Here is a 27,476-nt window from a genome sequence, read left to right on the forward strand (position 1 = left end):
GGTGCAGTGGGTTAAGGATCTGGTGTCATTACTGCAGTGCTGTGGCGCAGGTTTTATCCCTGGCCCAGGAACTTCCACATGCTGCAAACATGGCCGAAAAAAAAAAAACCCAAAAACAATTCCCAAAAGCTACCTGCAATATGATGGCATTTGTATTTTTTAAATTACACTCACAAAACAACACTATACATGACTGATTTATTATCGATTACTAGGATTCTCCAGAGAAATAGAACCAATAGGGTAGATAGACAATAGATAGATAGATAGATAGATAGATTTCTTTTTTCTTTCTTTTTCTTTTTTTTTTTTTTTTTGTCTTTTTAGGGCCGCACCTGCAGCCTATGGAGGTTCCCAGGCTAGGGGTCTAATTGGAATTACAGCTGCTGGCCTACATCACAGCCCCAGCAACGCCAGATCCGAGCCATGTCTGCGACCTACATCACAGCTCACAGCAATGCTGGATCCTTAACCCACTGAGCGAGGCCAGGGATCGAACCTGAAACCTCATGGTTCCTAGTCGGATTTGTTTCCGCTGCGCCACGATGGGAACTCCCTAGATTTCTTACTGTGGGAAACTGACTCATGCAATTACAGAGGCTGAGAATCCCATGACCTGCAGATCTAACATCTGCAAGCTGCAGACCTAGACAAGGCCGACATAGCTCCAGTCTGAGGCCAAAGGCTTGAGAACCAGGAGCACTGATGGCCTAAGTCTCAGTCCGAGGGTGGGAGAGCAACACCCCAGCTCAGTCAGGCCGGGGCAGTGAACTCTCCCTTCCTCCGCTTTTTTGTTATGGGGCCCTCAGTGGATTGAGTGAGGTCCACCTGCACGGGGGAGGGCAGTCTGCTTCACTCAGTCCACTATTCCAAATGCTAATCTCATCCAGAAACCCTCGCAGACACCTCCAGAAATCATGTTGAAGCAAATATCTGGGCACCCCATGACTCAATCAAGTGACACCAAAAATTACTATCACATGCAGTAACAGCTAACATCTCTTCAGCACGTACTATGAGCTTGGCACTATTCTTGCCACTTAACATGGAACATCTTATGTAAATCTTTTTTTTTTCTTTTTGGCGGCACCCACGGCATATGGAAGTTCCTGGGCCAGGCACTGAATCTGAGCCAGAGATGCAACCTATGCCACAGCCGCAGCAATGCCGAATCCTTAACCCACTGTACTACAGTGGGAACTCCATCTTGTGTAAATCTTAAACCTGCACTATTAGTTACTATTATTAACTGCCCCCCTTTTAAATTTTGGCCAAGCGCAGGTCATGCGGAAGTTCCTGGGCCAGGGACTGAACCTGCACCATAGCAGCGACTGGAGCCTCTGCTGTGGCAATGCCAGATCATTAACCTGCTGTGCTGCAGGAGAACTCCAAGTTACTTTTTTCTTTTTAGGGCCATACCTCCAGTACATGGAAGTTCCCAGACCAAGGGTCAAATTGGAGCTGCAACTGCCAGCCTATGCCACAACTTGTGGCAACACCAGATCCTTAACCCTTGAGCAAGGCCAGGGATCGAACCTGCATCCTCATGGATACTAGTGGGGTTCTTACCTTTTAAGCCACAACATGAGCTCCCCAAGTTACTCTTGTTAACCCTTACTTTACAGATGATGAAATTGAGGCAGAGGAGTTCCCGTCGTGGCTCAGTGGAAACGAATCTGACTAGTATCTGTGAGGACAAAGGTTCGATCCCTGGCAGTGGGTTAAGGATCCAGCATTGCTGTGAGCTGTGGTGTAGGTCACAGATACGACTCAGATGTGGCGTTGCTGGGGCTGTGGTGTAGGCCGGCAGCTGTAGCTCCTATTCGACCCCTAGACTGGGAACCTCCACGTGCCTCTGTGCAGCCTTCAAAAAGCAAATACACAAACAAAAAACTGAGGCAGAGAGAAGTTAAATAACTCGCTCACGCTTACACAGTTCCTAAGTAGTGGCACTAAGAATCAAATTTTAGCAGTTTGGCTCCAGAACCTGAGCTCTGAACCGCTCTGCTGATCATAGTAAGTGCTTTCTCTCTCCAGAGAGAGGGGGGAGGCAGGGACCTAGACTTGGGGGGCGGGGGCAGTGGTCAAATAAAGCTCTACAATACCTGTAATAGTCTATGTGTTTACAGGGCAAAATAAACTGGTGTATTACTTGTGATATTAAATTTTTTTTCAAAAATTACATATTAAATATATGTACATGAAATACATAATTACTTTTCAGAATATGGTGCTTCGGGCTATAAGGAAGCAGATAGTGGTCCACAAGCCTCTAACGGTGAGCTGGACGCCCTTTGAGGGGGAGGGATGTTTGGGAAACTTTCCTGAGGAAGTGTCTTTGAGCTGAGCTGTGGATGATGGGAGTAATTAGTCAGCAAGGCTGAGGAGCTGGGTGTGGGAAGGGGGGAAGTTTTCCTGGCAGATGAAACAGCATGAGCAAAGGCCCTTCGGGGGCACCACCGATTCCCAGAAGTAAGAAAAGGCAAGTGTGTTGGACTTGAGAGAAAGAGGAGGCATGGCTTAAGATTAGAGGGCAGGGGTCTGACCTCAGGGAGGCTTGCAGGCTGAGGAAAGGATTGGGGGTTTAATTCTCAGAATAATGTGTGCTGCTGAGTAAGATGAAAACTGGACGCTCTGATTGGCACCATGGAAATCCCTGGAGTCACTTTTGCAGAGCTGTGTTATGCGAGTGAGTAGAAATGCCGAGAAAAAGAGCAAAAGTGTAGATAACTCTCAAAACCCACATGGGTCCGAAGCACAGGCTGGAACAGGGAGGCGCCTGGGGGGTGAATGTGCCATTAAGGGCTGGGTTTAGTTTGGGCTGCTGTTATTTTTGGGAAGGGAAAGAATTTTACACACACAGACATATCCACACAGATGTTCATCATAGCATTATTACGACTACAACAACGAGCCCAATTACTCAAATTATCGAATAGCCAAGTGATGCAATGAAATTCAGTACTTTACAAACCATATGGTAGGGGAGTTCCCACTGTGGTTCAGCGGTAATGAACACAACTAGTATCCATGAGAATGTGGGTTGGATCCCTGGTGGGTTAAGGTACTGCCTTGAGCTGTGGTATATGTCGAAGATGTGGCTTGGATCCTGCTTTGCTGTGGCTGTGGTGCAGGCAGGCAGCTGTAGCTCCAATTCAACCCCTAGCCTGGGAACTTCCATATGCCACACCTTCGGCCCTATTAAACAAAAATATCATATTATAGGGAGTTCCCACTGTGGCACAGTGGGTTAATGATCTGTTGATGCAGCTGTGGTATAGGTTGCAGCTGCTCCTCAGATTTGATCCCTGGCCCGGGAACTTCCATACACTGTGGGGATGGCTGAAAAAGAAAAAAAAAATCTTATCATAGAAGAATATCTATTGTAACAGGGAATGTCTACAATAAATTTATTACTATTGTTATTATTGTTTTTTGTCTTTTTAGGGCTGCACCTGCAGCATATGGAGGTTCCCAGGCTAGGGCCACAGCCATGCCAGATCCAAGCCGAGTCTGCAACCTACACCAGAGCTCACCAAAATGCCAGATCCTTAACCCACTGAGCGAGGCCAGGGATTGAATCCATGTCCTCATGGATACTAGTCAGATTCGTTTCCACTGAGCCACTACAAGAACTCCTATTATTATTGTTTTTTGATCACACCATGGCATGAGGAAGTTCAGGCTAGTGATCAAAACTGTGCCACAGCAGCAACCCAAAGTTGTAGGAGTTCTCTAGTGGTACATTGGTTTAAGGATCTGGCATTGTCACTACAACAGCTTGGGTCACTGCTGTGGCTCAGGTTGCTTCCCTGTTCCAGGAACTTAAATGAATAAAGAGTTCCCGTCGTGGCGCAGTGGTTAAGGAATCCGACTAGGAACCATGAGGTTGCGGGTTCGATCCCTGCCCTTGCTCAGTGGGTTAAGGATCCAGCGTTGCCGTGAGCTGTGGTGTAGGTCGCAGATGTGACTCCGATCCCTCGCTGCTGTGGCTCTGGTGTAGGCCGGTGACTACAGCTCCGATTCAACCCCTAACCTGGGAACTTCCATATGCCGCGAGAGCCGCCCAAGAAATGGCAAAAAAAAAAAAGACAAAAATAAATAAATAAATAAATAAATAAAAAGAGTTATGGAGTTTCTGCTGTGGTTCAGTGGTGATAAACCCAATTAGTATCCATGAGGACACGGGTTGGATTCCTGGCGTCACTTAGTGGGTTAAGGATCCGGCATTGCCATAGGCTGTGGTGTAGGTCAAAGACAAGGCTTGGATCTGGTGTTGCTGTGGCTATGGCATTAGGCCAACAGCTGCACCTCCAACTGGATCCTTAGACTGGGAACTTCCATATGTTGCAGGTGTGGCCCTAAAAAAAAAAAGAAAAAGCAAGTTATTAAAATAACATATCAAGGTGTCTCCTCCACCTCTTCCTTGCTTCTTATCTTCACCCTGGTGGCGGTGGGAGGAGGGGGGTCTTTGGATATAACGCACGCAATATGACAAAAATCAAAGTGATTAAAGGGAGTGATCCACTTTAATCAAAGAAAGGCTTGCTTGTCTTTTGGGTGCTCCATTTGGCTTCAGGATGGAGCTGGGATGTTGGGGCAGGGCAGAGGAATAAGAAGGAAGGTGCTTCTGTCTCCAGCCTAGGCTAACTTTATAACAAAGCTGAAAAAAATGTATTGCTCATTCTCTGGTTTTTGGAAGCATGTGAGATGGATTATAAGAAAGATTTTGGGGAGTTCCCATCCTGGCTCAGTGGTAACCAAGCCAACTAGTATCCATGAGGACGTGGATTTGACCCCGTGTTGCTGTGGCTGTGGTGCAGGCCGGCAGCCGCAGCTGCAGCTCCTAGCTTGGGAACTTCCATATGCCGCTAGTGCAGCCCTGAAAATACAAACAAACAAACAAAAAGACTTTGGGGGAAAAGTGTCAAAAGACATTGTGACTACTCACCACTGTGAGAGCGTCCTTGCTTAAGCAAGAGAGAGCTGTATTGCGAGGCAGTCTCTGAGCAAGGCGGGGAGTGAATCTCACGCAGGCTTTGGGGAAGCGAGGCATTCAGGGTGGATCCACTTCCTGAGTGTTTTAGAAACGGCTGACCTTTGGCTCTAGAAGCGCAGTCAGTGGAGTGAGGCTGCGGCTGACTTGTTATTCTCAGAAGGGGGGGCTGCCTCTGACTGAGCGCACGGTTCCAGGATCACGGTTACTGAAACAAGGGATCACATCAGCCAGGGTTCTAACAGGTACCGAGACTTATTTATTTCACCGCACCTGTGGTATATGGAAGCTCCTGGGCCAGGGGTCCAATCTGAGCCCCTACAGCTGCAGCAGCGCCAGATCCTTAAGCCACTGCGCTAGACTGGGGATCCAACCCGTGCCCTTGCAGTGACCCGAGCTGCTGTAGTCAGATCCTTAATCCACTGGGAACTTCAAGAGTTACTTGTTCTTATAGCTACACAACAATTCATCTTTTCCTAAAAGAATGGGGATGTTTTATCTTGGGGAGCAGGGAGGAGATGGCAGGGCAGCCTACACACACACATGAAGATGAAGGATCCCAGTGAAACAGCCCGGCCTCTGTGCGGATGCTCATCTCCATCGGCCAGGACTGGTTTCTCAAGGAGGCTCCCAAAGGCACCCAGAGTCCCCTGGATTTGGACTGGGGTCTTAGTTACGAAAGATCTGTCCTGCCCCCTCCTCAGCCTCCCCAGGTCTGCTGAGAAGTTGTGTTTCCAGTTGATAGATTGGAGGGATGGAAGCTCCTGGGAGCCCCCTACCCCCAGGTTCCGTCGGGCTCTCCTTCCTGAGCCATGACCCCCACGACCCCGCAAGGCTGGCCCTGGGTCTCCAAGTGACGCAGAGCCTTCGGCCTGGCTGTGTGGCAGCCGCGGCCAGCTGTCAGCCCCCTGAGCCTCCAGACTCCCCAGGCTGAAAGTCCTCAGGCAGAGTTCTCACCCTCTCCATGCTTCCTTCCAGCCTGTCTGGCAAAGGAGAAAACAGGCTTCAAAAGGGGGCTGCGGCTGAGACAGCGCAGAGAGGGATGAAGCGCTCAAGGAGGGGGTTATCACCATTACAGTCCAAACCTCAGACCCCCGCCGGGGGCGTCAGGCGGTCACATGTCTGTAAACAACCAGCGCCGTCGGCCTGCGCTGTGTGAGCACAGAGGCTCCCGTTACCGTTAGCGAGTGGCCCACACGGTGACTCATGGGTGGCCCAGGCTGACGCCTGGGTGGGAGGGGCAGGGGCCTCAGAGGAGAGAGAAGCCTGGCAGACTTAGAGATGGGGGTTGGGGGCTGCGAGCAGGGACGGGCCAATTCTCCCAGGGCCTCAGTGAGGGGCCCTCTCCCTGTCACGCAGGTGACACCCCCTCAGTGAGAGAAACCGGGTGGGGGGGTGCCCAGCTCTGCGGGGAAGCTCTCACCCTCCTCCCCGCTGACTGTCCTGCCTGGTGGTTTCCGTGGTAACGAAGTTACTTCAGGGCCTAGAAACACACCATCTTTTTTGGCCTGGGGCCCCATGGCCTGTGAGGTGGGGCCCACAGACGGGTAGCAGGGGCCAGGCTCTCATCTGCCTCAGTCACAGCCAGCGTCAGGGGGAGGGAGCGGGGGCGCTCCAGGCTTCCCTCAGGAAAGGGAAGGGTCGGCCTTCTCTAGGAAAACAGCTGCTGGGCTCTGGTGCTGACAGAGCCATCTTTCCACACCAAGGCTCTGTCCTGTCACCGCCCTGTCTGGAGCCTTGGTTTCCCACCAGTCTGTGGAGGGGCCGAAGTCTGTCGACCCACCCCTCGGATGTCTGGCCTGCTTCTCAGGTTTATAGACACCCGTCTCCTCCCTTCGCCCCCTGCTCTCCATCCTGAGAAGAGATGATGCGGTGAGGAGTAGAGAGCACAGGTTTTGGATTCAGATCTGGCTTCAGTTCCATCCCGGTCCCTTACTGGTAAACTGTGAAATTCTGGGAGTTCCCCATGAGGACGTGGGTTCAATCCCTGGCCTCACTCAGTGGCTTGAGGATCCGGCGTTGCCATGAGAGGCAGTGTAGGCTGGCAGTTGCAGCTCCCATTCGACTCCTAGCTGGGGAAATTCCATATGCTGCTGGTGCAGTCCTAAAAAGCAAAAATAAAAAATAAAAATCAAAAAACAACAAAAAAAACCCAAACCCAAAACACTGTGAAATTCTGGCTCACTTAACTTCAATGGCTTTGGATACACCTGACCCTCAGCTTCTAATTCGTAAAATGATGAGGTGGAATTGGATTATTTGCCAATTTCCTTTCAGCTTTCAACTCTAAGATCATACCACCTGCTGCTTAAAAAATATCAGTTCCTCCTGCTGCCTAGGAAATTTTGGTCTCCCTAGAATGGCGTCCAGGGCCCAGCCCACCTCCCGGCCTTATCCTTCACTCTGCTTCACATCCCTTAAGCATCAGCCAAACTGAAACACGTCAACATCGCTCTGCAGCTCCTGGGTTTCCACCTCCTGGTCTTTGTTAATGGGATGCTTCCACCTAGAACGCCTTCCCCAGGCATCTCTCATGCTCAATCCTGCCCATTCCTCAATGTCACTGACTTTGCAAAGCTGACCCTGATTTTCTCCACGTGTAAATCATCTCAGCTCCAATTTCTTTAGCAGCACTTCACCTGCATTTGCGTAAGCTACGTGGCCTTGTTCTCTTATGATCACCTGTGCACATCTCATACTTTGGGGAAACTTTTAGGATCGGGGCAATGGCTCAGCTGTCCCTGTGTAACCCCAGCCAATCCACTGGGTTCAGTCTCTCCCTAAGAACATCAGGGCCTTCAGGAGTTCCCATCGTGTCTCAGCAGCAATGAAACTGACTAGTATCTGTGAGGACATGTGTTCAATCCCTGGCCCCGCTCAGTGGGTTAAGGATCCTGTGTTGGCCGTGAGCTGTGGTGTAGGTCACAGACGAGGCTCGGGATCTGGCGTGGCTGTGGCTGTGGCATAGGCTGGCAGCTGCAGCTGTGATTCGACCCCTGAACTTCCATACGCCATGGATGCAGCCCTAAAAATAAAAAATAAATAATTAAATAAAAAGAACAGGGCCTTCAATATCGGGGAAGTTTCCAGGTCAGGGATCAAACTTGTGCCATATGGGAGTTCCCGTTGTGGCGCAGTGGTTAACGAATCCGACTAGGAACCATGAGGTTGCGGGTTCGATCCCGCCCTTGCTCAGTGGGTTAACGATCCGGCGTTGCTGTGAGCTGTGGTGTAGGTTGCAGACGCGGCTCGGATCCCACGTTGCTGTGGCTCCGGCGTAGGCTGGCAGCTACAGCTCCGATTGGACCCCTAGCCTGGGAACCTCCATATGCCGCAGGAGCGGCCCAAAGAAATAGCAAAAAGACAAAAAAAAAAAAAAAAAAAAAAAAAACTTGTGCCATAGCACTGACAATGCCAGGTCCTTAACCAGCAGGCCACCAGGGAACTCCTCCCCTTACTGTCTTAAATCATCAGAAACTACAAACAGGACACCAGGCTCTGTCTCTAGTTCTGACCCTGACATCTTTTATTTCCCTTTCCCATCATGCCTTCTCTCAGTTCTTAGGTAGACAACTTAGCCTTTCCAGCTGAGACTTTCTTTATTCTTATTTCTAACAAAATGGGATGTTCTTTAGTAAGTGGGGGAGCCAGGAAGACAGTCACATGCTAATATACTTTGCCCCTTCACACATGTATCCTCTACAAAGTGCTGTGTCCCAGTGGACTCAAAAAATATAAGGAGTTCCCATCGTGGCGCAGTGGAAACGAGTCCAATTAGGAACCATGAGAACTCGGTTTCAATCCCTGGCCTCGCTCAGTGGGTTAAGGATCCGATGTTGCCGTGATGTGGGTCGCAGACGCAGCTTGCTCGGGTCTGGCGTTGCTGAGGCTGTGGTGTAGGCTGGCAGCCGTAGCTTCGATTAGACCCCTAGCTTAGGAACTTCCATATGCCATGGGTGCGGCCCTAAAAGGACAAAAGACCAAAAGAAAAAAAAAATTCATGAATGAATGAATGATCAGGATAAGCAGCCCACATGCATAAATAAGACCAACTCCAGACACAACTTAGAATAGATTTACAAGGAGATCCTGCTGAATAGCATTGAGAACTATGTCCAGACACTCATGTTGCAACAGAACAAAGGGTGGGGAAAAAAATGTAATTGTAATGTATACATGTAAGGATAACTTGATCCCCTTGCTGTACAGTGGGAAAATAAAAAAAATAAATTAATTATAAAAAAAAAAGACCAACTCTCTCGCTTTTGTCCATCCCCAGTGCTTTTTCCTAGACCAAGCCACTGTAAGTAAGTGCCTGGATTTGTTATAGCCTTTTTTTTTTTTTTTTTTTTTTCCCATGCCCTCAGCATTTGAAGTTCCCAGACCAGGGATTGAACCTGAGCCACAGCAGTGACCTGCACTATAGCAATGACCCGAGCCACAGCAGTGACAACGCTGGATCCTTAACCCACTAGGACACCAGAGAACTGATGCAGCCTTCTAAGTGGTATTTGTACCTCTGGTCTTGTGCCCCTCGTGCCCATTCACCATGCAGAAGACAGATCTTTCAAAAATGCACATAATATCACGTCATGCCCCTGCCTGAAACTCTCCGACGGTTTCCCTCCGCAATATAACAAAATTCCCTCCTTCCCCTGCAAAGCCCTTCATGATCTGCCTGCCTCTAAGGTCACATCTCAAGGCGCTTCCTCCCCTGCCTATCATGCTCCAGCCACAGGGATTCCTAATAGGCCGTTGCATCAGCTGTGTTTTCTGTTCGGAGGGCTGCCGTTCTGTTTCGGAGCGATCCTCACATGACCAGCTCCTTGTCCTTCAAAGTTCAGCATAAATGCCACTTCCACAGAGAGTCTGTCCGTGACCTCCTGGTCTAGAGAAACGTCCCCAAATACTATCTCATCACCTTCTTTGTTTTCCATGCAGCCCCTCTTGCTGCATAACAAACTGCCTCCAGACACTTTGCTGTTATTCTCATTATTCTATGGATTTGGACCTCAGCTGGGCCGTGGGTATAGCATCTTCCTCTCTTCTCCATGGGATCTGGGGCTTTGGCTAAGATGCCTGGAATGCCTAGGCGCTGGAGCACCTGGAGGCTGGCCGAGCCTCTCTTTCTCTCTCTCTCCCCACGCCCCCCCTTCTCCTCCCCACACATCTATATTGCTCGCTTGGGCTTCCTTCCAACGCGGTGACCTCACAATAGTTGGACTTCCTACGTGGAAGCTCAGGGTTCCAAGAGACCAAGGCAGAAGCTGCCAGTCCTCTTTAAAGGACTTGAAACCATTACAGGGCTCCCTCTGCCATACCCTACGGATCAAAGCAGAGCCAGGTCAACTCGGATTCACAAGGAGAGCCATCTCTAATATGCCAGAAGCATATTCTGGCAATAACATACTTTCTCATTAATGTCTTTGTTTACATGTATAAATTGCTTATTGGACAAACAGCAAGATTACAAACAAACAAGTTTCTTTCTCTCATCATTACGTCTAGATGAACTATGTTGATTCTCCTTTTCCTGTTTCTTAATAGCATCTTGGGCAGATCTTCTAATGTTTCTGTCACTCTAATTTATTAAAGGTCCAGACCTTTCTAGGCTGGTCCATCCAGCTTAAGACTAACCCCTTTCTCCTCCCTGGATTTGACTCAAGGGAGCAGAGAGAGGTGTGGTCTGCCCCTGTCCTCCTCTCCCCTCTCCTCTCCAAAGCCCCTTTCTCTTTTTTCACAAGGTCAGGAAGGAGCCATTAGGGGAAAGTCTCTCTTAGCTGTGGCCATTTCTTCTCTGGCTATGAGTGTCCTATGCATGAAAATCTTCAGATGCCTGCCCTCCCTGGGGTGCCCTGCAAGGCCACCCTACAGTACCGTTCCCTGCTGTGTTCCCTCTCCAGCCTGCACCTGACATCCCTACGCAGCTATTGCCCCAACTCTACACACAGCCTATAGCCTGTGGGGTCTCCTCACCTGCACGTCCCCTCTTGGGAGGACATGGGCAAGGCAGCTCATGGCCGTTCACCTTCCCAGTGTCCCCCTGACCCATGGGAAACTCCTGCTGGATGCCCTGAGGTGTCTTCATTCTCCATCCTCTGTCACTGCTCAGTTCCCCGCTCCCTCTAGTTCCCAGCCAGATAGCACACGGGCTAGTCTGAAGGGCAGGGGTTCCTGATGTGGCGTGACGGAAACAAATCTGACCATCCCTGAGGATGTGGGTTCCAGCCCTGGCCTCGCTCTGTGGGCTGGAGAGCCAGTGTTGCAGGGCACCTTGCTGTGTAGGTTGCAGACGCAGCTTTGATCTGGTGTTGCTGTGGCTGTGGCGTAGGCCAGCAGCTGTAGCTCCCACTCAAGCCCTGGCCTGGGAACTTCCATATGCCATGGGTGGGGCCCTAAAAAGCAGGGGGGGAAGAAAAATCTGAAAGGCAAATCCAGCTCTGGGGATCCAGCAAGCCAGGTTTCTGGTGACCATACCTCCCCCTCTCCCTTCCCCCTCCCTGGTCCCGCGGCTTATGGAGACAGAGGAAGCGGGTGCTGGGCGACATCTGAGCCAGCAGGATTACTTCAGCCATCTCTTAATAAATCCTGTAGGCAGATGTAGCCAGCCTCAAATGGCTTCTTCTTTGTTTTGGAGTGTGGGCTACTCAAGCTCCCTTTTTCCCTAAGCTCTGGTCCGGTCACGGATTTGAAAAACAATCAAGTCCGCTGAGCATTCTGTTACCCATGACTATGGTCTGTGTCTCCACCCAAATTCAGGATCCATGAGAGCAGGTCCTGAGGGGGTTTGATTCCCCACTCGGTCAGGGACACAGGTGGGGTTCCACAAATACATAAAGAGCAAAAGAAAAGGACCTTCTAGGACCTAAATTATCTGTGTGGTCAGAGGGACCAGGCAGCTCCTTTCCTACTGTGAGGCTCTGGCCACGGAAGCAGACTTTTCTTCTGGCCTCAGGCTGCTCCCCTGGTCGCTCTCCAGCTCTCTCCAGGGGTGGCTGCTCTGGAAGAGGAGGTGGACCTCCATGCGGGTAATTTTGGAAGCGGAGAGCCTTGGAGATGCTACAAGGGCTGGGCTAGTGTCCCTGAGGCTGTGTCAGAGCCTGACGAAGGGGAAGGGGTGCTCATCTCAGCTTTCAGCCCCCCAGAGGCCACGGCTCAGAAGCGGTGCCGCCCAGGAATGAAGAAGCAGGAGAGAAAGTGCGTTTCTTCCGCCAAGTGTGGGTTCCCTGGGGCTGGCCCACGCCCACCCTGTGATCACCAGCCAGAAGCACCTTCTGACCAGAAAGTCCTGGGGGCCTGGGGGTAGGGGGCGGGCCTCGGTGAACAGCCCACTGGGGGCAGCTGCCTTGGCAGGGCCACCCCGCCCCACCCCACCCTATCCACCCGCTGGACGGGCCATGGCTTCCCTCCAAAGCCTGAGGTGGGCCCCTGGCCCCTGGCCTCTGTGACTTCGTCCTGAGCAGCCTGCAGGGAGAGAGAATGGGGACTCCCCTTCCCACAACACGACATAAAACAAACACACCAGAGGCTTAAGGGAGTCGGACAGTGTGCAGTTTGGACCAAAAAAGAAAAAAAACATCTTCTTTTCTTTCTCATTTCATGCCAAGGTGCTCAGGAGGAAGACAGAGGAAGACGGGAGATAAAAGGAGCAAGAAATCAGTTAACAAACACCTGTCAATCCCTGCCCTCAGCAGCCAGAGCGGGCTGGAGAGCTGCAGTTCAGGCGCTGGGGCCAGGAGGTGTGGAATCTGGGCGCCCCCGTTCAGTTGGGGTCTAGAGGGCCAGGCACGGGGTGGGGTGTAAGGTGGCCCTGTGGGGAGAGGAAGGGGACCATGCTCTTTTTTTTTTTTTTTTTTTTTTTTTTTTCGCTTTTTAGGGCCATACCACAGCATAGGGAGGTTTCCAGGCTAGGGGTCAAAGCAGAGCTGCAGGGGCTGGCCTACACCACAGCCTCAGCAACTTGGGATCCGAGCTGCGTCTGCGACCTACACCACAGCTCACAGCAACGCTGGATCCGCAACCCACTGAGCAAGGCCAGGGATCGAACCCGCAACCTCATGGTTCCTAGTCGGATTTGTTTCCGCGGTGCCACAACGGGAACTCCGGGACCATGTTCTTGAATTTGAGAGTGTTTGGGGTTGACCGGGGTCAGGTGCCCCCAAGTTTGGGGCCAAGGCTCCATCTTAGGAAACCCTCTTTCTGGGAGGCATGGGCCTCAGGGTGGTGCCTAAAGCAGCTGGAAGAAGAAGGCCAGGGAAGGGCAGGGGCAGGCTGGAGCCGGGCCATGGGCAGCCTTGCGGCCCACGGTTCCTTTTTGTCCCGTACTGCTCCCATTCCCGCTGTTGCCCTCTGCTCTCGTGGTCACACTCACTCCCCTGGAAAGCCGCTTCCAGACTAGAGTACTTTATTCAAGAGAATCTGGCTTGGCGGTCAGACGGCCTCGCGGGGACAGCTTGCTCCATGACCAGCCTGGGCCCTCTCTGCCTGCGTCCCCGAGAGGGGCAGGTGGGGATGCCTTGGCATAAAGAGCAATGTCCCAGCACAAGCGGTGGTAAGATATGAGGCGAGACCTAGGGGACAAGGAGTGGCAAAGGCCCCCAGGCAACCACTGGTCTCCAGAGCTGAACATCCTGTCTCCAGGGCGCGGGGCTGCTGCTTGCCCGCCCTCCCGGCAGGGGCCACGGCGGCCAGAGAAGGCTCCTCCACCCTCATCCCGGCAGGGAGCTCCCCAGGCAAGGGCTGCTGGTCCCGGCAGAGCCCAAGGCCCTGGGGACAGGTGGCATGTCCCCCCCGTCCCTCCCTCTCCAGCACCCTGGAGACCCTCAGGCCTCTGGGGTGTGACACGCCCCTCACAAAGCCACAAGTCTTGCTTCTTCCCCAGATGACGCACGCGTGGATCTGTCTTCTTTCTTTCTCTCACGTTCTGTTTAAGGCACTGAATTCCTGAGGGTCCTGTCCCTTCCTGCCCCTCATCTTGAAGGGAGTGAGTCATTCAGCAGGGATACACTTGGCTAATAAATAGAGGGCAGGTGCCAGCAGGGAGGTAACTGAGAGTGTAACGGTAATAAATACACGAGCCGGGCGTGGGGTCTCCGTCTCTCTCCTCCGAGGGGCTGGTTACCTCCGGGGAACAGTATCACCGCACCTGCCAGAGACCAAACACAGAAAGGGGGTGTTAGCCCAGTGTCGAGGGTGGGGGCCCTCCTATGGGAGGGGTACAAACCCAGAGGGGAAGCTTGGACAGGGAGCACAGGAAGATGGCAGCGGGCCTGGTCTCTGCTTGCACGAGGCCAAGAAGAAGCTGGGAGCTACCCTGCACCAAGCACTTACCCAGCCCTGCGCTAAGCCCTCTCGTTGACCCTTACCAGCCTCCCAGGAGAAGGGCACTGTTACTATCACCCTTTTGCCAAAGAGGAAAGTTGAGGCTCAGAGCGGTTAAGAAACTGGCCCAAAGTCACACAGCTAGTCAATGACAGAGCCAGCTTTGAACCCAGGCTGGCTCCACGCACCACTGCCTCTGGTTACTGAGGGACAGCAGTCTTCAAACGAGGAGGTGGGAACCCCTAGATGTACCTGAAGACTGTCCCAGGGGTGTGTGAGGATTGCTGGTCACAAAGGGATATCATGCGTTTGCAGCCGTCACACGGACTCGGCCTGAAGCCCGTGGGAGGGCTCTGCTTCCCTGCGGTCTGCCCCACCTGAGGTCTGCCTCCCTCCTGCTGTTCCCACCTGCTCTTCTCCCTTAGAAAGGCAGGAAGCATCTAGTCCATTCCCAATCCTGTTAAGGTACTTTGCCCCAAGGTAAAAAGGGTTGGGGGGAGGCCCCCAATAAGAGAACAATTGGGGGCATTGGTGTAGGCATTGAGAAAGGAAGTATGTGCGTGACTGGGTAACCAAGCCTTTTGCAAGGCAGGTGGTTTCCAAGTCTGCTCTCAGCAAAAGTGAAGAACGGCTTAACCAAATTGTCAGCTAATAGGTCACGAGAAGTCATTTTTGTAGCAGAATCACCTTGAGGTTTTTGGCAAATAACTTGGAAGGAGTTCAAGCGATTGAATGACATACGGTCCCATCTGCTTATTCATGCGAACGTGGTTTCGCAACCTTTGCTTCTACTTAAAAAATGCTGAACAGGAATGGAACTCTGTTGAATCCTGTCTCAATCTGGCAGGAAGTAAGATTCAATACCGGGTTCATTAACTAATTGAGAAGAATGGCTAAGCCCGCCTCATTGAGGTGTCTTCCCTATAAGATTGACTGCACTCTTGGGATTAGCAGTTAATAAAATACGGTGTGTCTGTGCTGTTGTGATCAGATGGTACTCCTAATAATTACTGTGATCATTCATTCCACGAGAAAATTTACTTTGGGGTCTTCCGCTCACAGGAAATTGAAGATAATTCAAACTTATATACCACGGTTGTGGCGGATACATCTGACAAGGTGATACATAAAAGACTTTTGAATATTAAAAAAAATATTACATTAGGCTGAATCCTGTGGGGAAAGTAAAATGAAAGACAAGTTCAAGGAAAAAAGAAGCAATGGAAATATGCAATTATTAAAGGAGAGTTCATCCTCTTTTTGCTATTGCTGTTGTTCATTTTTTAAAAACTGGATGATGATAAGTATTAACTTAGGATGCCTTATTCCAAAGGGATACATCTGGAGAGTGATGTAATGGCTTTCTATTAAAATATTAATATTTTTAATAGGCCAGAAATTATATCCTTTGCAACTATTTATAACATTGGTGAAAATTTTAATTTTTTCTTTCTTTTTACTTTTTATTTTTTTGCTTTTTAGGGCTGCACTCGTGGCACATGGAAGTTCCCAGGCTAGGGGCTGCATTGGAGCCACAGCCACAGCAACGTGGGATCTGGGCCAAATCTGCGACCTACACCACAGCTCACGGCAATGCTGGATCCTTGACCCACTGAGTGAGGCCAGGAATCGAACCTGCATCCCCATGTAGACTAATTGGGTTTGTTAACCCCTGAGCCACGACGGGAACTCTGAAAAAGTTTAATGTCAACTTAAAAATGAACAAAGGAGCACATGGGTTTTTGAAGTTCTTTCAAGAGATTCCCGAATGGGACGAATGAAACGTTTGAAGACTGCTGCCTCCAGATAGAGGACCGGCACCCTCTCTCTCTGGGCTGCCTGGTGGGGGAACCCTGCACTGACTACACTGCCAGCCCCCTTGCCCCCCAGTTGCTGCTTGGGCCCAGGGAGAAACAAGGGCCAGGAGCCTGTGGGGGCCCAACCTCCTCAGCCTCCCCATCATCAGGGAGGAGGTGGAAGTCTCCCGTGTGGGCTCAGGGGTCACAACCCCATCCCACAGCGGGAGATGCTTTCCCGCGTCCTGCTGCTGGGAGGAGGCGGGCCCTGAAGGAGAAGCGCTGTGTGACTGAGTTACTGCGCAGGGGAATATTTTTACTATTTACTCTCCCAGATTTGGGGTTTCCCTCCTCAAATCCTTGACTCCCAGGACGCAGGCCTGGACTCCAGCCTAGGCCTCCAGATGTGACGCCAAGTGGGCAGGTAACTCGGAGAAGGAAAGGGAAGCGAGTGGACCCCCAGGCCCAGGAAGGTGGAAGAAACACTGGCCTGGGAGCCAATGGGGGCTGCACCTTCCCCAGGGCCGACAGGAAATGGCTCTGGCTAAGTTTTCAGCTGCTAGGCATTTTCTTTTCTTTTCTTTTCTTTCTTTCTTTTTTTATTTTTTTTTTTTAAGGCTGCACCTGTGGCATATAGAAGTTCCTGGGCTAGGGGTCGAATTGGACCCCTACTCCACAGCCATAGCCACGCAGGATCCAAGCCGCGTCTGCGACCTACACCACAGCTCACGGCAATGCCGGATCCTTAACCCACTGAGCAGGGCCAAGGATCGGATCTGCATCCTCATGGATACTAGTCAGGTTCTTAGCCCACTGAACTCCTGTTGGACTATTTATCGCTAGAATGTAAGCACTGAAAGAGCGAGAATCTTGTTGGTTTGCCCACTGAAGTACCTGGCACATAGGAAGTACCTGGAAAATGTTTGTAGAACGACTGAATGCTTGAGGGACCCCCTGACTGCTCATTCTACACAGAGAAAAACTGGGCTCAGAGAGGTGACATGACTTGCTCAAGGCCACACAGAGACTTAGAGCTAAGCCAGGACAAGGACCGAGGCTTCCTGATTCTTGTCCTGGGTCACCTGAGGCTTCCTAGGCCCTAGAATCTCTAGGTGTGCAGCTCGCTGTTCTGGCCCCCACGACTGCCCCAGCCTGGCTCTGCCCCTGCCCGACCACTGGTCCCTGCCAGCAGGGCAGGGCTCCCCTCTGGCCCAGCCTCCTTGCCATCCCTGGGCCCCCGCGCACTCACAGGTGGCAGTCTGTGTGTCTCTGCTTCTCTCTCTTCCTCTTCCCCCTGCCCTTGGGTCTCCTCCTGCAATAAGCCAAAAGCGTCAGGACAGAGTGGCTGGGGGCCCCCATGCTAGGACAGGGGCTGGCAGGCCCGAGAACAGCCCGGTGCCCCAGCCAGGCCACTTACCTTTCTGGCTTCATCTTCTCCCGCAGAGGTCTGGGAAAACAGAGATAAGGGCAGGGGAGAGTCAGAAAAGCAGCAGTGGGGGCTGCCTGGCCCCCCCATCTCCCCTCTGACCTCGCTAGTGCCGATCCTGTAGTTGGCATTGAAGCCACTAGGGGGTAGCATGGAGCCAGTGAGGGAGCGATGCCCAGAAGTCTGGGGCCTGGGGCTCCCACTCTAGGCTCTGGTGACCCCATGCAGAGAGGTGTGAATGCCCTCTTGGGGTCCTCTCCACACCCTCTGCTCTACTCTCCCTCTTGGCGTCAAATCAGGGGACTGACTCTCCTTTCTGCCACCTTTCTTGTTTCACTCTCTTCCCTTGTGCCTGCTCTTCCTTCCAGAATGCCCTCTGGGAGTCTCCTCAGACCATGAAAGAGGGGCAAGGCCACCTGTCAGGGCACAGCTGCACCCCCATCCTGGAGATGTGTGACGCTGCAGGCAACAGCAAGGGGCTCAGGTGAGGAGTGGGGTGAAGGGAGGGGAGCACAGGCCCCACAGTCGCCAAGCTTGTCCTGGCTCTGCCTCTCAGGGCTGTGGCTGTTGACCCCGAGAGAGGAGAAAGGTAGCCCTGTTGCCCAGCCCTCTGAAAGGGGACGGAGCCTCAGTCTTCCCTGGGAACCAGGGTGAGGGCATGGGGCAGTGTGGTGCAGTCAGCTTTAGGGCTGGGGGGAGCCAGGATACGGTACCAGCCCTTCCTGAAACTGCCTGGTCCTGTCTCTGCCATCTGGGACCAGTCAGAGACACTCTAGGGCCCTCAGTCTCCTCATCTACCTGCCCTAATAGACCAACTGTGAGGGCAAAGGTGATGTGGGAGGTGAAAGGTCATTGTCCAGTACTGTGTCTGAAAGGGTTCATTACTGAACTATTGTTACACGGCTAAGGACAGACAGGAGGAAACAGACTGAGGCAGGGCCTCTAACAGTGGTACAGGTCCACGAGGGGTGGCCAGTGTCCTGGACTCTAGGCAGGACCAAGGCCAGGGCAGTCTGGGACTCCTGAAGAGTGAGGCCATGGCCATGACAGGGAGCAGGAAAGGGGCAGGCTTAGGAGTCAGACAGGCTGGGGTTGACTCACTAGCTGTGACAAATCACAGAATCACACCGAGCCTCGGTTTCCTCATCCGCACAATGGGACGCCAATAGTACCTACCTCCTGGGGTTATGAGAGCAGGGACCTGGTGTGTCTTGCTCACTACTGTACCCAGGCATCTGGGACAGTGCCTAGCATACAGTAGGTGCTCCATAGATGTTTGTTAAATAAATGAGAAAACACATTCAAGTGCCTCAAGGCACAGAGTAGGTGCCCCATAAATGGAGATCCTCCCCTCTTCCTGCCCCCCGATAGGGCTTGGGACCTCTGGCCTGGCGCCTCCATCCATGGCTGAGGGGCACCAGGAGAGCACCTGAGCCCATTTTTCTCTTCCCTGAGCCTGGTTGGCAGTGCTGGCCCTGCTGCTCCCGGTAACTAACGTGCAGAGTGCCTTGGGCACCCACAGCAAGACTGGTGCCAATGAGAGGCTCTGCCAGGCAGGGGTGTGACTTGAAAGAAAGCCAGGGCCTTCTTCCCTCTGTCCCTTTCCTCCCACCCAGGCTTGTCGTCTTGTGCTTCTCAGCCCAGCTACCCCTCCTGTAGGCACCAGCCTGGCCTACAACTAAATCCAGGCACCTCTGCTAGGGCTGTGGCAGCCACCTCCTGCTCAGGGTCGGAGAGGGTGGGCCCCGAGCCCCCTGCAAGTCTGGGAGGGACCCCAGCTCCCTTTGTCCCTGTGGCTTCTTGGCAGCTGTGCTCCAGCTGCTGGGACCACTTCCCGGGGCAAAACCAGCTGCTGGGGAGACACAAGGCAACTGCCCCTGGCCCCCGGTCTCCCTGGCCTGCCTCAGCCAGGAAGGAAGTGTGGCCTGAAGCAGGAATGGGCAGCCCCTGGGCTGAAGCTGCCAAGTGCGTGGGGACTGTCCCTGCCACACCCCAGGACCCACCTGCACTCGCAGCGCACGTGCTGAGAGAATGTCAGCTCCACGTAGGAGGGCCGGTCCCCAGAGCGGATCTTCAGGAGCTGCGGGGAGAGAAAGGTTGGCCGCCTGAATTGGGGGGTGGCCCGTGGGTTCCCAATACTCCCTCTACCCTCCTCTGGGGAAGCACCGGACTCCCTATTTCCCACCAGACTTTGAACTGCACACCCTCATCCCGCTTTGAGGGCGAACAGCCCTCCCAGCTGCAGATGGACCTCCCCTTTCTCTCCCTTCCCCGGGGCCACCGCATTGCAATAGTGTAGCCACGGGAGCCCACGCTCTGGAGGCAGTAAGACCTCTGTTCAAATCTTGACCCTTCGACCTGCTGAGCAAGTGAAATAAGATCCTGCACCTCGAGTTCCTCATCTGTGAAATGGGACTATCACTTGGCTCCAGGGCTGAGTGCCGAGGTAACAATACGAAGCACTAGCACAGTGCTTGGCATTACTCGACAAGGACTCAAAACCCCATTGTGTGTGCTGGTGTGTAAGCGAAGCTCAGGAGGACACCGAGTGTTCCTGGTATAAACAAGGACTTCTCTTTTATTTTTGGCCATGCCCATGGCATGTGGAAGCTCCCACACCAGGGATCTAATCCGAGCCATAGTAGGGACCCAAGCCCCAACAGGGACAACCACTGGGCCACGAGGGAACTCCTAAAGAGGGACTCCTGGAATCTGAACGGATTTCTTTTCCAACCTCAACCAGGTATCCCAGCATCTCAGGAAGGAGGGGCCCTGTGGTTAAGAGCATGGACCTGTGACCCTGGCCCGCCCTCCTTCCCTCCCCAGGCCCCCTCTTGGGGCAGGTTCGGTGGCCTTCTGAGCAGGGTGTGGACGTCAGGGCCCAGGGAGGAGAGCCTCGCTACCTGCATGGTGACATTGACCGTCTCCACGGGCACACAGTGCAGGTTCTCGTCGCCACAGCAGCCGGTGCAGCGCAGCAGGGAGACGCAGGACGGGCTGAACATGTGCTCCACCTCACTGGGGTACACAGACACGATGTCCACCAGCCTCTCCAGCGCCCGGCAGTAGCTGCGGCCCCACACCTCCTGGAAGGGCACCACTGCGAGGAGACACACAGAGGGCGAGGTTAGGCCAGGAGGGGCCCTGATCCTTGAAGCCCCAGGCCCGGCTCCCCAGGACCTGCAGGGGCCTTCCAGGTTCTGCCCACATGCCCTCCTCCAGGAAGCCCCCAGCCGCTGTGAACTCCCTCTGTTCTGAACTCCTGATGTGATCCCTCTGGGACAACAGCTGGCCCTTTAGCTCATCTGCTGATGAAAATCCCAGCGGAATAGAATTCCTCAGTGTCTTGAACTCTCGGCTCTACTCTCTGCCATGGTGCCTTGGAGCTGCGAGGAGCGTGCCCTGGCAGCTCCCCAGGCCCTCTGGATCTTTATCAGGCCCCACCTGGTGCTTCCTTGGTCCTGGGGACTTGGCAGAAAACAGGCAGTTCTGCAAGTTCTGCAAGATGGTCTAGCAGAGTCCCACTGGCGGGGTTGGCCTTTCACTTGGTCCTTCTCTCCTGCCCCACTCTGGGCCAACTCCTCTGCCTGGTGGCCAAGACAGGCAGCCAGCAATGTGCCCCGCTGCCGCGCTCCATTTTGGTCGGACTACCCTTGCACGAGCTCGGGCCGCACCACCGTGATGCCCAATTTTGGTCCACAATCCTGGCCCCCTTCTCATTTCTAACCAAATAAAGCCCACCCCCCCACTTCTCAAGGCCCATCTCCCTGACTCCCCCCCGAAGCCTTCTCCTACTTGTCCAGTGTGAACAGATGTTCCTCCTTTGAGCATAACTCAGCCCCAAGGGCCGCCTTATCTCCATCACTGGTGGCTCTTATCGCCTTTACAAGCAAGTTGAGTCTCCTTGAAGACAGGGATCCAAGCACCCAGTAAACACAGGCTGAGCGATTACTGATTGGTTGGATGATGGTTCACTGAAGATTATCAGGGACATCCCCGACCCCCACCAGGTCCTGGTGGTCGTGACTGGGATATTTTGGGGGCTGGTCTGGAGTCTCTCAAAAAACACTGCTCCTTCACTGGAGGGACCGGAGCCTGGCCCCAAACAGGCTCACAGGAAGTCAGGAGACAGAGCCGGGAGACCTGGCTGCTAACCCTAGCCGGGCACTGGCTGTGTGACCTTGGGGAGGTCACTGCACCTTTCCGGGTATATCAGTTTCCTTAGCTGGGGGAATGAGAAGCAGGTTGGGATAGAAGAGCTCTCCCAGCTCGGACAGCCAGCCTATGATTCCAGGCATGCAGCCCAGCCCAGCCTTGAGACGGCGGGCAGAGACACATTTCCAGTCATGGGTCATCCTGCCCTGCGTCTGATGGCTGTTCTCAGCTGGCGGGGGAGGACAGGGAAGCTGGGCCACCTGGGGACCCTGCCGCCTCTGCCCCCGAGCACTGGCCTCTCCTGACAGCCCCTGGCTTCCTTCCCTGGCCTTCCTAGGAGGTGGCTGGGGCCGAAGTCCATTCCACTGAGCCTACGAGGACGTGAGTCTCCGGGTAATCTCAGAGGAAACATAAACTTCAGCCCTAGCAGAGGCCCTTGGGAAAGGCTGCAAGCGGGTGAAAAACACCCGAGAGGCGGTGTGTCCACGTGGAGCTGGCTGCAGCGGCCACAGAGCAATAAACCACGCTTATCTGGGCGTCTGAGGCTCCATTCTGCCCCGTCTGCTTAGGGGGCACGAGGGCTGGGCCCGGGGATGGGAGGGGGACAAGAGGTCTCCCTGGTCCTCCCTCTCCGGGCCCTGGCTCAGCCTTGCTGGACCCCAAGTGGGAAGCAAGGCCCTCTCCCCACAGGCGGCCCAGAGCCCCAGGGAGGCTGGCTTCCGCATGGAGAGGCCGGAGGAGAGCGGCCCTCTCGTAACTGAACTGAGTGCGTGTTCAGTCTAAACTCTCCACGAGCACGATGTAACTCTGAACGTTTCATCTCCGCCTTCGAAAACATAAACAGCGGAAGACGAGCCAGCTGCCAAGGTGCCATAGAAGGATCAGGCTGCTGCCTGGGGTGCAGCCATGTGAGAGCGGGACAGCGGCAGAGAAAGGACAGCCCAGTCCCCTCCCCTCCTCCAGGCCAACTCCCACCCGGCTGGGCTGTGGGGCCTCGGCCAGGTTCAGCGCAGCTGGCAGGGCCGCCTCGGAGGCAGAAAAAAGGATTCCTTCCCCCACACACCCACCATGTGGACTGATGCGTCAACAGGCCCCGGGCTCCAGGGCCCGGAGGTTTGCCCCTTTCTGGGCCACGTGGCCGGGCAGTGTGGGGGAGAGGGCTGAGATGGAGGAGGGCTGGGCCTGCCTCACCTGGCAGCCACCGGGAAAGAGGGCAGCTCCTCCCTGGGGGCTGTTGTCTGGGCGTGTTGGGGAAACAAAGGGGACCAGGTGAAAGGCCTACTGCAGGGGCACCGTGACCCGACCGCTCCCAGATGCAGGCTGAGCCCCTCGGCAAAGAGCTCCGCTCAGCTGCTCCTGAGAGAGCACTTCCTCTGGCCCCAGACCTGCTCGGAGGCCCGGGCTTGGGGACAGGAATGGGAAGCTGTGGCCCAGGCAGGCGCCTGGCTGCTGCTCCTGGGGCTGCTCTCAGCTCCCTTGCCAGCCCTGCGGGTGAGCCTCCTTGTCCGGCTCCAGCTGCCTACTACCCAGGATGAAGGAGACCCCAGGAAGGAAATGTTTTATCCTGAAAGCCAGCACCTGGGGAGGCCAGGGACGAGGGACGGGGCTGGGCAGAGCCGTTGGCCACCAGCCTGAGCCCAGCAGGTGTGTGCTCTGCAGTCCCTGGCAGGGCACCTAGCCAGCCTGCCCCAAGGGACAGCCTGCTCATGCCTGCTCAGCTGCGAGACGTGGGGAGGCTCAGAGCCATGCCCGCCGGCTCTGCCACATGCACTGAGGGGTGTCCGGGGCTTTGGGCCACCCCAAGGGCCTCACTGAGGCTCAGGGCTCTCATGCATAAAGCGAGGAGAATACAAGTGCCTTCCTAGTCTACAGCCTGTGGTCGGCACAGAGTTATAGTAAATGCCCGATACTACTGCCATCGTCATTGTGATAGTAAAAATCAGTGTCTGTGGATGCAAAGTACAGACCATGCTGTCTCTTGTCTGGTGTTAGGAGGGGATGGCATTTTCAGGATTCTGATAACTGGGGTCCAAATCTCTTCCCCTGGTCATGATATGGGTTCCCTAAATGATCAGGATGACAGGTGAGCCTCCCTAATGAATCAGCACCTCCAAGCCTTCTCACTCAGCACCCCAGGATATATATGCTCCTGTGTCCTCTCCGTGGAGTCAGAGAATCCTACAATCTGAGAAAAAGAACCTTCGATATCATGTAGTCTAATGCTCCCATTTACCGATGAGGAAATGGAGGCTCAGACTTTTGGGTAGCTGTTGTCTGAAATATACTAAAAAGTATACTAAAAATATACTAAAAACATCAAAAAGGCCATGGGGTGGGCATAGGTGATGGGTCCCTCCCCAAAACCCAAAGAGCATATTGTGCCCGTCCCAGAAGGCCCAGCAGAGGGAGAGAGAGGGTGTCAGTGAAGTCAAGGATGGCTGCTGTCCCCACCTTCTCAGGGCCCAAGGGGCCTGGGCCTCAGCCTGGAGAGGCTGGCTACCAGGCAGCAGGGGAAGGGTGTTCCCAGCTCGCAGAGGCTACCACGAGTGTGCGTGCGCACGTCCCTACATGCTCCCTTTCTTCCGTGGGAAGTGGTGTGTGGCCTGGCTGCACGTCTCGTAGAGGCAGGGAGGGAGGAGCAAGGCAGGGGGGCCTGGCACGGGCCTCCTGCCTTCTGCACTTTTGTCTCTTTGGCAAATGTCTCACCCTTTGAAGATTCCCTCTTGATGCAACCGCGGGGTGGGGGGGCGAGGGAGGGTGCGACTCATTATGTCTGTTTGTAATCAATGGAAAGGCCGGGTCAGATCCCTGCAGCTCCTCCAGGGCTGGGTTGCTGGGAAGGTTCTCTGGCCCCTCCCTGCTCCTCTTGACTGCTTGCCCACTGCATCCACATCTCCTGGACCCCCAGTCTGGTCCTTGGCACTCACTGCCTGCGCTGCTCTCCAGTATCACATCTGTCCCCTCACATTACATGCTGGGAAGGGGCTCTGAGCCAACCTGACGAGCCCTGGGTACATGAGGCCCAGCCCTGCTGTGCCCGGTGACCCTGGCCCAGGACTATACCTCTCTAAGCCTCTGGGTCTCAATGTGGGACCAGCTTTGTCTGAGTTCCAGGGCATCAGCCAGCTTGCCGACTTTCCCCAGCTTGACATCAGGCTGCACGCACCCTTCATGCCATCCTTTCCAAGCCTCTGCAGAGGCCTGGGGGATGAGGGCCCTGTGAGCTTGTGTACCAACCACTCCCCCCCATGCACCTTCCACCCCAGCAGGCTTACCTTCCACCTCCGATGAGCTGTTCCCAGCAGACAAGGCCCACTGCTGCGGACAGAAAGGTGCAGAGATGAGGGGACCACCTTGGCTGCACACTGGGGCCCAGTGGAAGAGCATAGAGGCTCCTCTGTGCCGCTTCCCACCCGCTGCCCCCACTCTCCATCCCATCTCGGAGCTGGCTCCTCCGGGTGGGTCCTACCGCTGTCTCTGGCCTCAGTTTCCTCATCTGCAAAGGCTAGGAGGCCGGAAGCTTTTGGAGACACTTTGCCTGCTGTGTCCCAAAGATCTCGGGATTCTTTGGGGTCTCCCTTCTACCCCGCCCCCAGGCAGCCCTGCTGGGCCCTGTGCAGCCTGCCTTGGCTGGGTGCCAGAGCCCAGGGGGCGGTGATCAGCTGGTGGGAGCCGAGGCGCTGGAGCCGGTGGCGCCATGAGCCAGTGTGCCGGTAAAGTTACACCTCTGACCAGCCCTGCAGCAGGCAGGCGGGAGGCGGTGGTAGGGCTCTTCCGCCCCCGAGGGACAGCCCGGCCCACCCACTTCTGGGCTGGGGCTGGGGACTCCCAGGGCAGCAGGACATCACAGTGGGAAGGGAGCTCATTGGCTTTGTCAGGATTTCACTGCCCAAGCTGGCTCATGGCCAGACTCACCCAGCTCCTGGGAAAAGGGCCCTGCTCACTTCCCCAGGCCCTGCACTCAGGACCTCCGGCTGCCCACCCGGGAAAGAGGGCACAGTGGGACCCTTGTCTCGCCCCCAGCCCACCCAGGAGTCCTGGGCTCAACCCAGAGCCCTGGTGGGGCAGGGCCCAGCTTTCCCACCACTGGCCTCTTCAGTCAGCTTCCTCTCCATCAGGCCAGGTCAGAGGTCCTGGGGGCGCCTGCCTGGTCATGGGGCCTCGACCCTGACCACAAGGCCAGGGACCCGCCTGGGATTAGTGGAGAGATGCTTTTAGCAAAGCCACCAGGGCTCCAGGGGCCAGACAGGAAACCTCCCTCCCTTCCCTGTGGCTTCCCTGCCCCCGCCAAGACAGACCCCAAAGCTGGAGTCTGAGACAGCGCAGCCTGAGGTCTCTTCCCAGGGGACACGGTCCAGCCTGGCTCCTAGGAAGGGTATGGACATCCCTGGAGGTGCCGCTCCCGGGAGAGGGTCTGCGATTTCAGAGTCCCCTGTTCCCAGTACTGGGAGTGGGAAGATCAGGGAAGCCAGGCTGGGGATGGGGGTCTTACCTGGGGGGGCACAGCCGGCAGTGCCAGCCCAGCCAGAAGCTGCAGGAAGCAAGTGAAGAGCCTCATGGCAGGCATCTGCTCAGACGTACCAAGCCAGGGGGCTCCAAGGGAAAACCACCATGCTCTTCCCCCCGGGGAGGCCCCCGGCCCAAGAGGACAGGAGCTGAATGGGGGGCTGGGTGCCCCCTCACTGCTGCCCCGAGGTCCCCGTCGGTGGGCTGAGCATCCTCTGGAAGCCCTGAGGATTCTGGAGCCCGTAGGTAAGGCTGCGGCTGGGGAACCTGACGCGGAGCGCCGGGCAAGGCCGGGCGGTGTGGGGCAGGCGAGTCCCTGGGGAGGGTCCGTCGGGCGCCCAGCGCGACCCCAGATCCTCTCGTAGCTGGCCCGCGAAGATGCAGTTTCCTCCTCAGACAGCAGCTCCCTTCTGGGACTGAAGCTTGTCGGCGGCTGGGTTTCAGGGGCCGCGAATGGGGCGGGGCTGCAGGCCCGCCCCGCCCACCGCCCAGACCCAAGTCCCTGGGAGCCGCCGAACGGAGCGCCGAGCGGAGCCTGCGGGCTGCCGCCGGGCGGGGAGAACCTGAGCGCGGCCGGCCCGCAGTGCGTGGAAGGGGCGCTCCCGACGCGGACCTCCTGGCTGCCGGAGCCTGCTGCCCGGGGCGCCGGCTGACCCGGGCAGCACCCAGTGCGGGCCGCGGAGAGGGCTCCGCGGCTCCGCTCCCGCGCTTCCAGGCCGGCCACCTTGCATGGGGGGCAGCCAGGTGTGGAGCCCACGCCTGCCAACAGGGCTCCTGACGTTAGCGGATTCTGCGGAGACTGCAGACCCAGCCTCCCCAGGGCAGCAGCGATTTGGTCTGGCCCTTCCCGTGCCACCTTATGCCATCCCCATAATCCTCAAGGGCGAAAGAATTAGAAACCCTATTTTACAGATGAAGAAACTGACGTTCTGAGAGGGCCTCTGCCTGGTGCACATTTATGTGTACTCTTGAAAAGTGTGTGTGTGTGTGTGCGCACGTGTGTGTGACTAATGGAGACAAAACCCAAGGCATGTGGCTGTCTCTTCAGCCCATCCACCATCCTCCTAGCCGTGCACTTGGACCGCCCGCAGCCCAGCTGCGGGCACCTGGCGGAGGCTTCGGCACCATTTCCTCTTGTGGGAAGCCAGTTTCCCAGGCCCTGCCTGCAAGCCTGCCACATGTGGGTTGGAGTGTGGCCTAGAGCAGCATTTCCTCCTGGTCCCAGGAGGAGGAGGAAGTGCTCCAAGGCTGCGGGGTCTGCCGACAGGGGTCTGGG

General features: G+C 55.0%; 2 protein-coding genes across 3 annotated transcripts in view; both read right to left on the bottom strand.

Moving 5' to 3' along the window:
• The window catches only part of RPS6KL1 (ribosomal protein S6 kinase like 1), a 28,476-nt gene extending 23,388 nt beyond the window's left edge, over nucleotides 1-5,088 (bottom strand). Inside the window, exon 1 of the mRNA XM_013989171.2 lies at nucleotides 4,952-5,088. The gene's annotated coding sequence lies outside the window, so the exon portion shown is untranslated. The remainder of the gene's footprint in view (nucleotides 1-4,951) is intronic.
• On the bottom strand, nucleotides 13,381-26,655 carry PGF (placental growth factor). Of its 2 annotated transcripts, XM_001925764.5 has the most exons (7): nucleotides 26,187-26,635; nucleotides 24,970-25,012; nucleotides 20,443-20,639; nucleotides 19,543-19,619; nucleotides 17,531-17,560; nucleotides 17,363-17,425; nucleotides 13,381-14,141 (listed from the first exon to the last, which is right to left on the bottom strand). In XM_001925764.5, exons 1-7 carry the CDS (start codon nucleotides 26,259-26,261, stop codon nucleotides 14,114-14,116), a joined length of 513 nt encoding a protein of 170 aa, XP_001925799.1. In that variant the 5' UTR covers nucleotides 26,262-26,635; the 3' UTR covers nucleotides 13,381-14,113. The 2 variants fall into 2 exon arrangements, with proteins under 2 accessions (XP_001925799.1, XP_003356799.1); XM_003356751.4 differs by lacking the exon at nucleotides 17,363-17,425 and having other exon boundaries at nucleotides 26,187-26,655.

Source organism: Sus scrofa, chromosome 7, assembly GCF_000003025.6.
Source record: "Sus scrofa isolate TJ Tabasco breed Duroc chromosome 7, Sscrofa11.1, whole genome shotgun sequence".
Lineage (NCBI taxonomy): Eukaryota > Metazoa > Chordata > Mammalia > Artiodactyla > Suidae > Sus > Sus scrofa.

Excerpts from the sequence above, each read along its gene's own strand:
- PGF (XM_001925764.5), bottom strand. The coding sequence starts at position 26,261 with ATGCCTGCCATGAGGCTCTTCACTTGCTTCCTGCAGCTTCTGGCTGGG. Across the intron at positions 17,426-17,530 it reads GAGAAGATGAAGCCAGAAAG|GAGGAGACCCAAGGGCAGGG; the intron begins GTAAGTGGCCTG and ends GGCTTATTGCAG. Across the intron at positions 14,142-17,362 it reads AGACACACAGACTGCCACCT|GTGCGGTGATACTGTTCCCC; the intron begins GTGAGTGCGCGG and ends GGTCTCTGGCAG.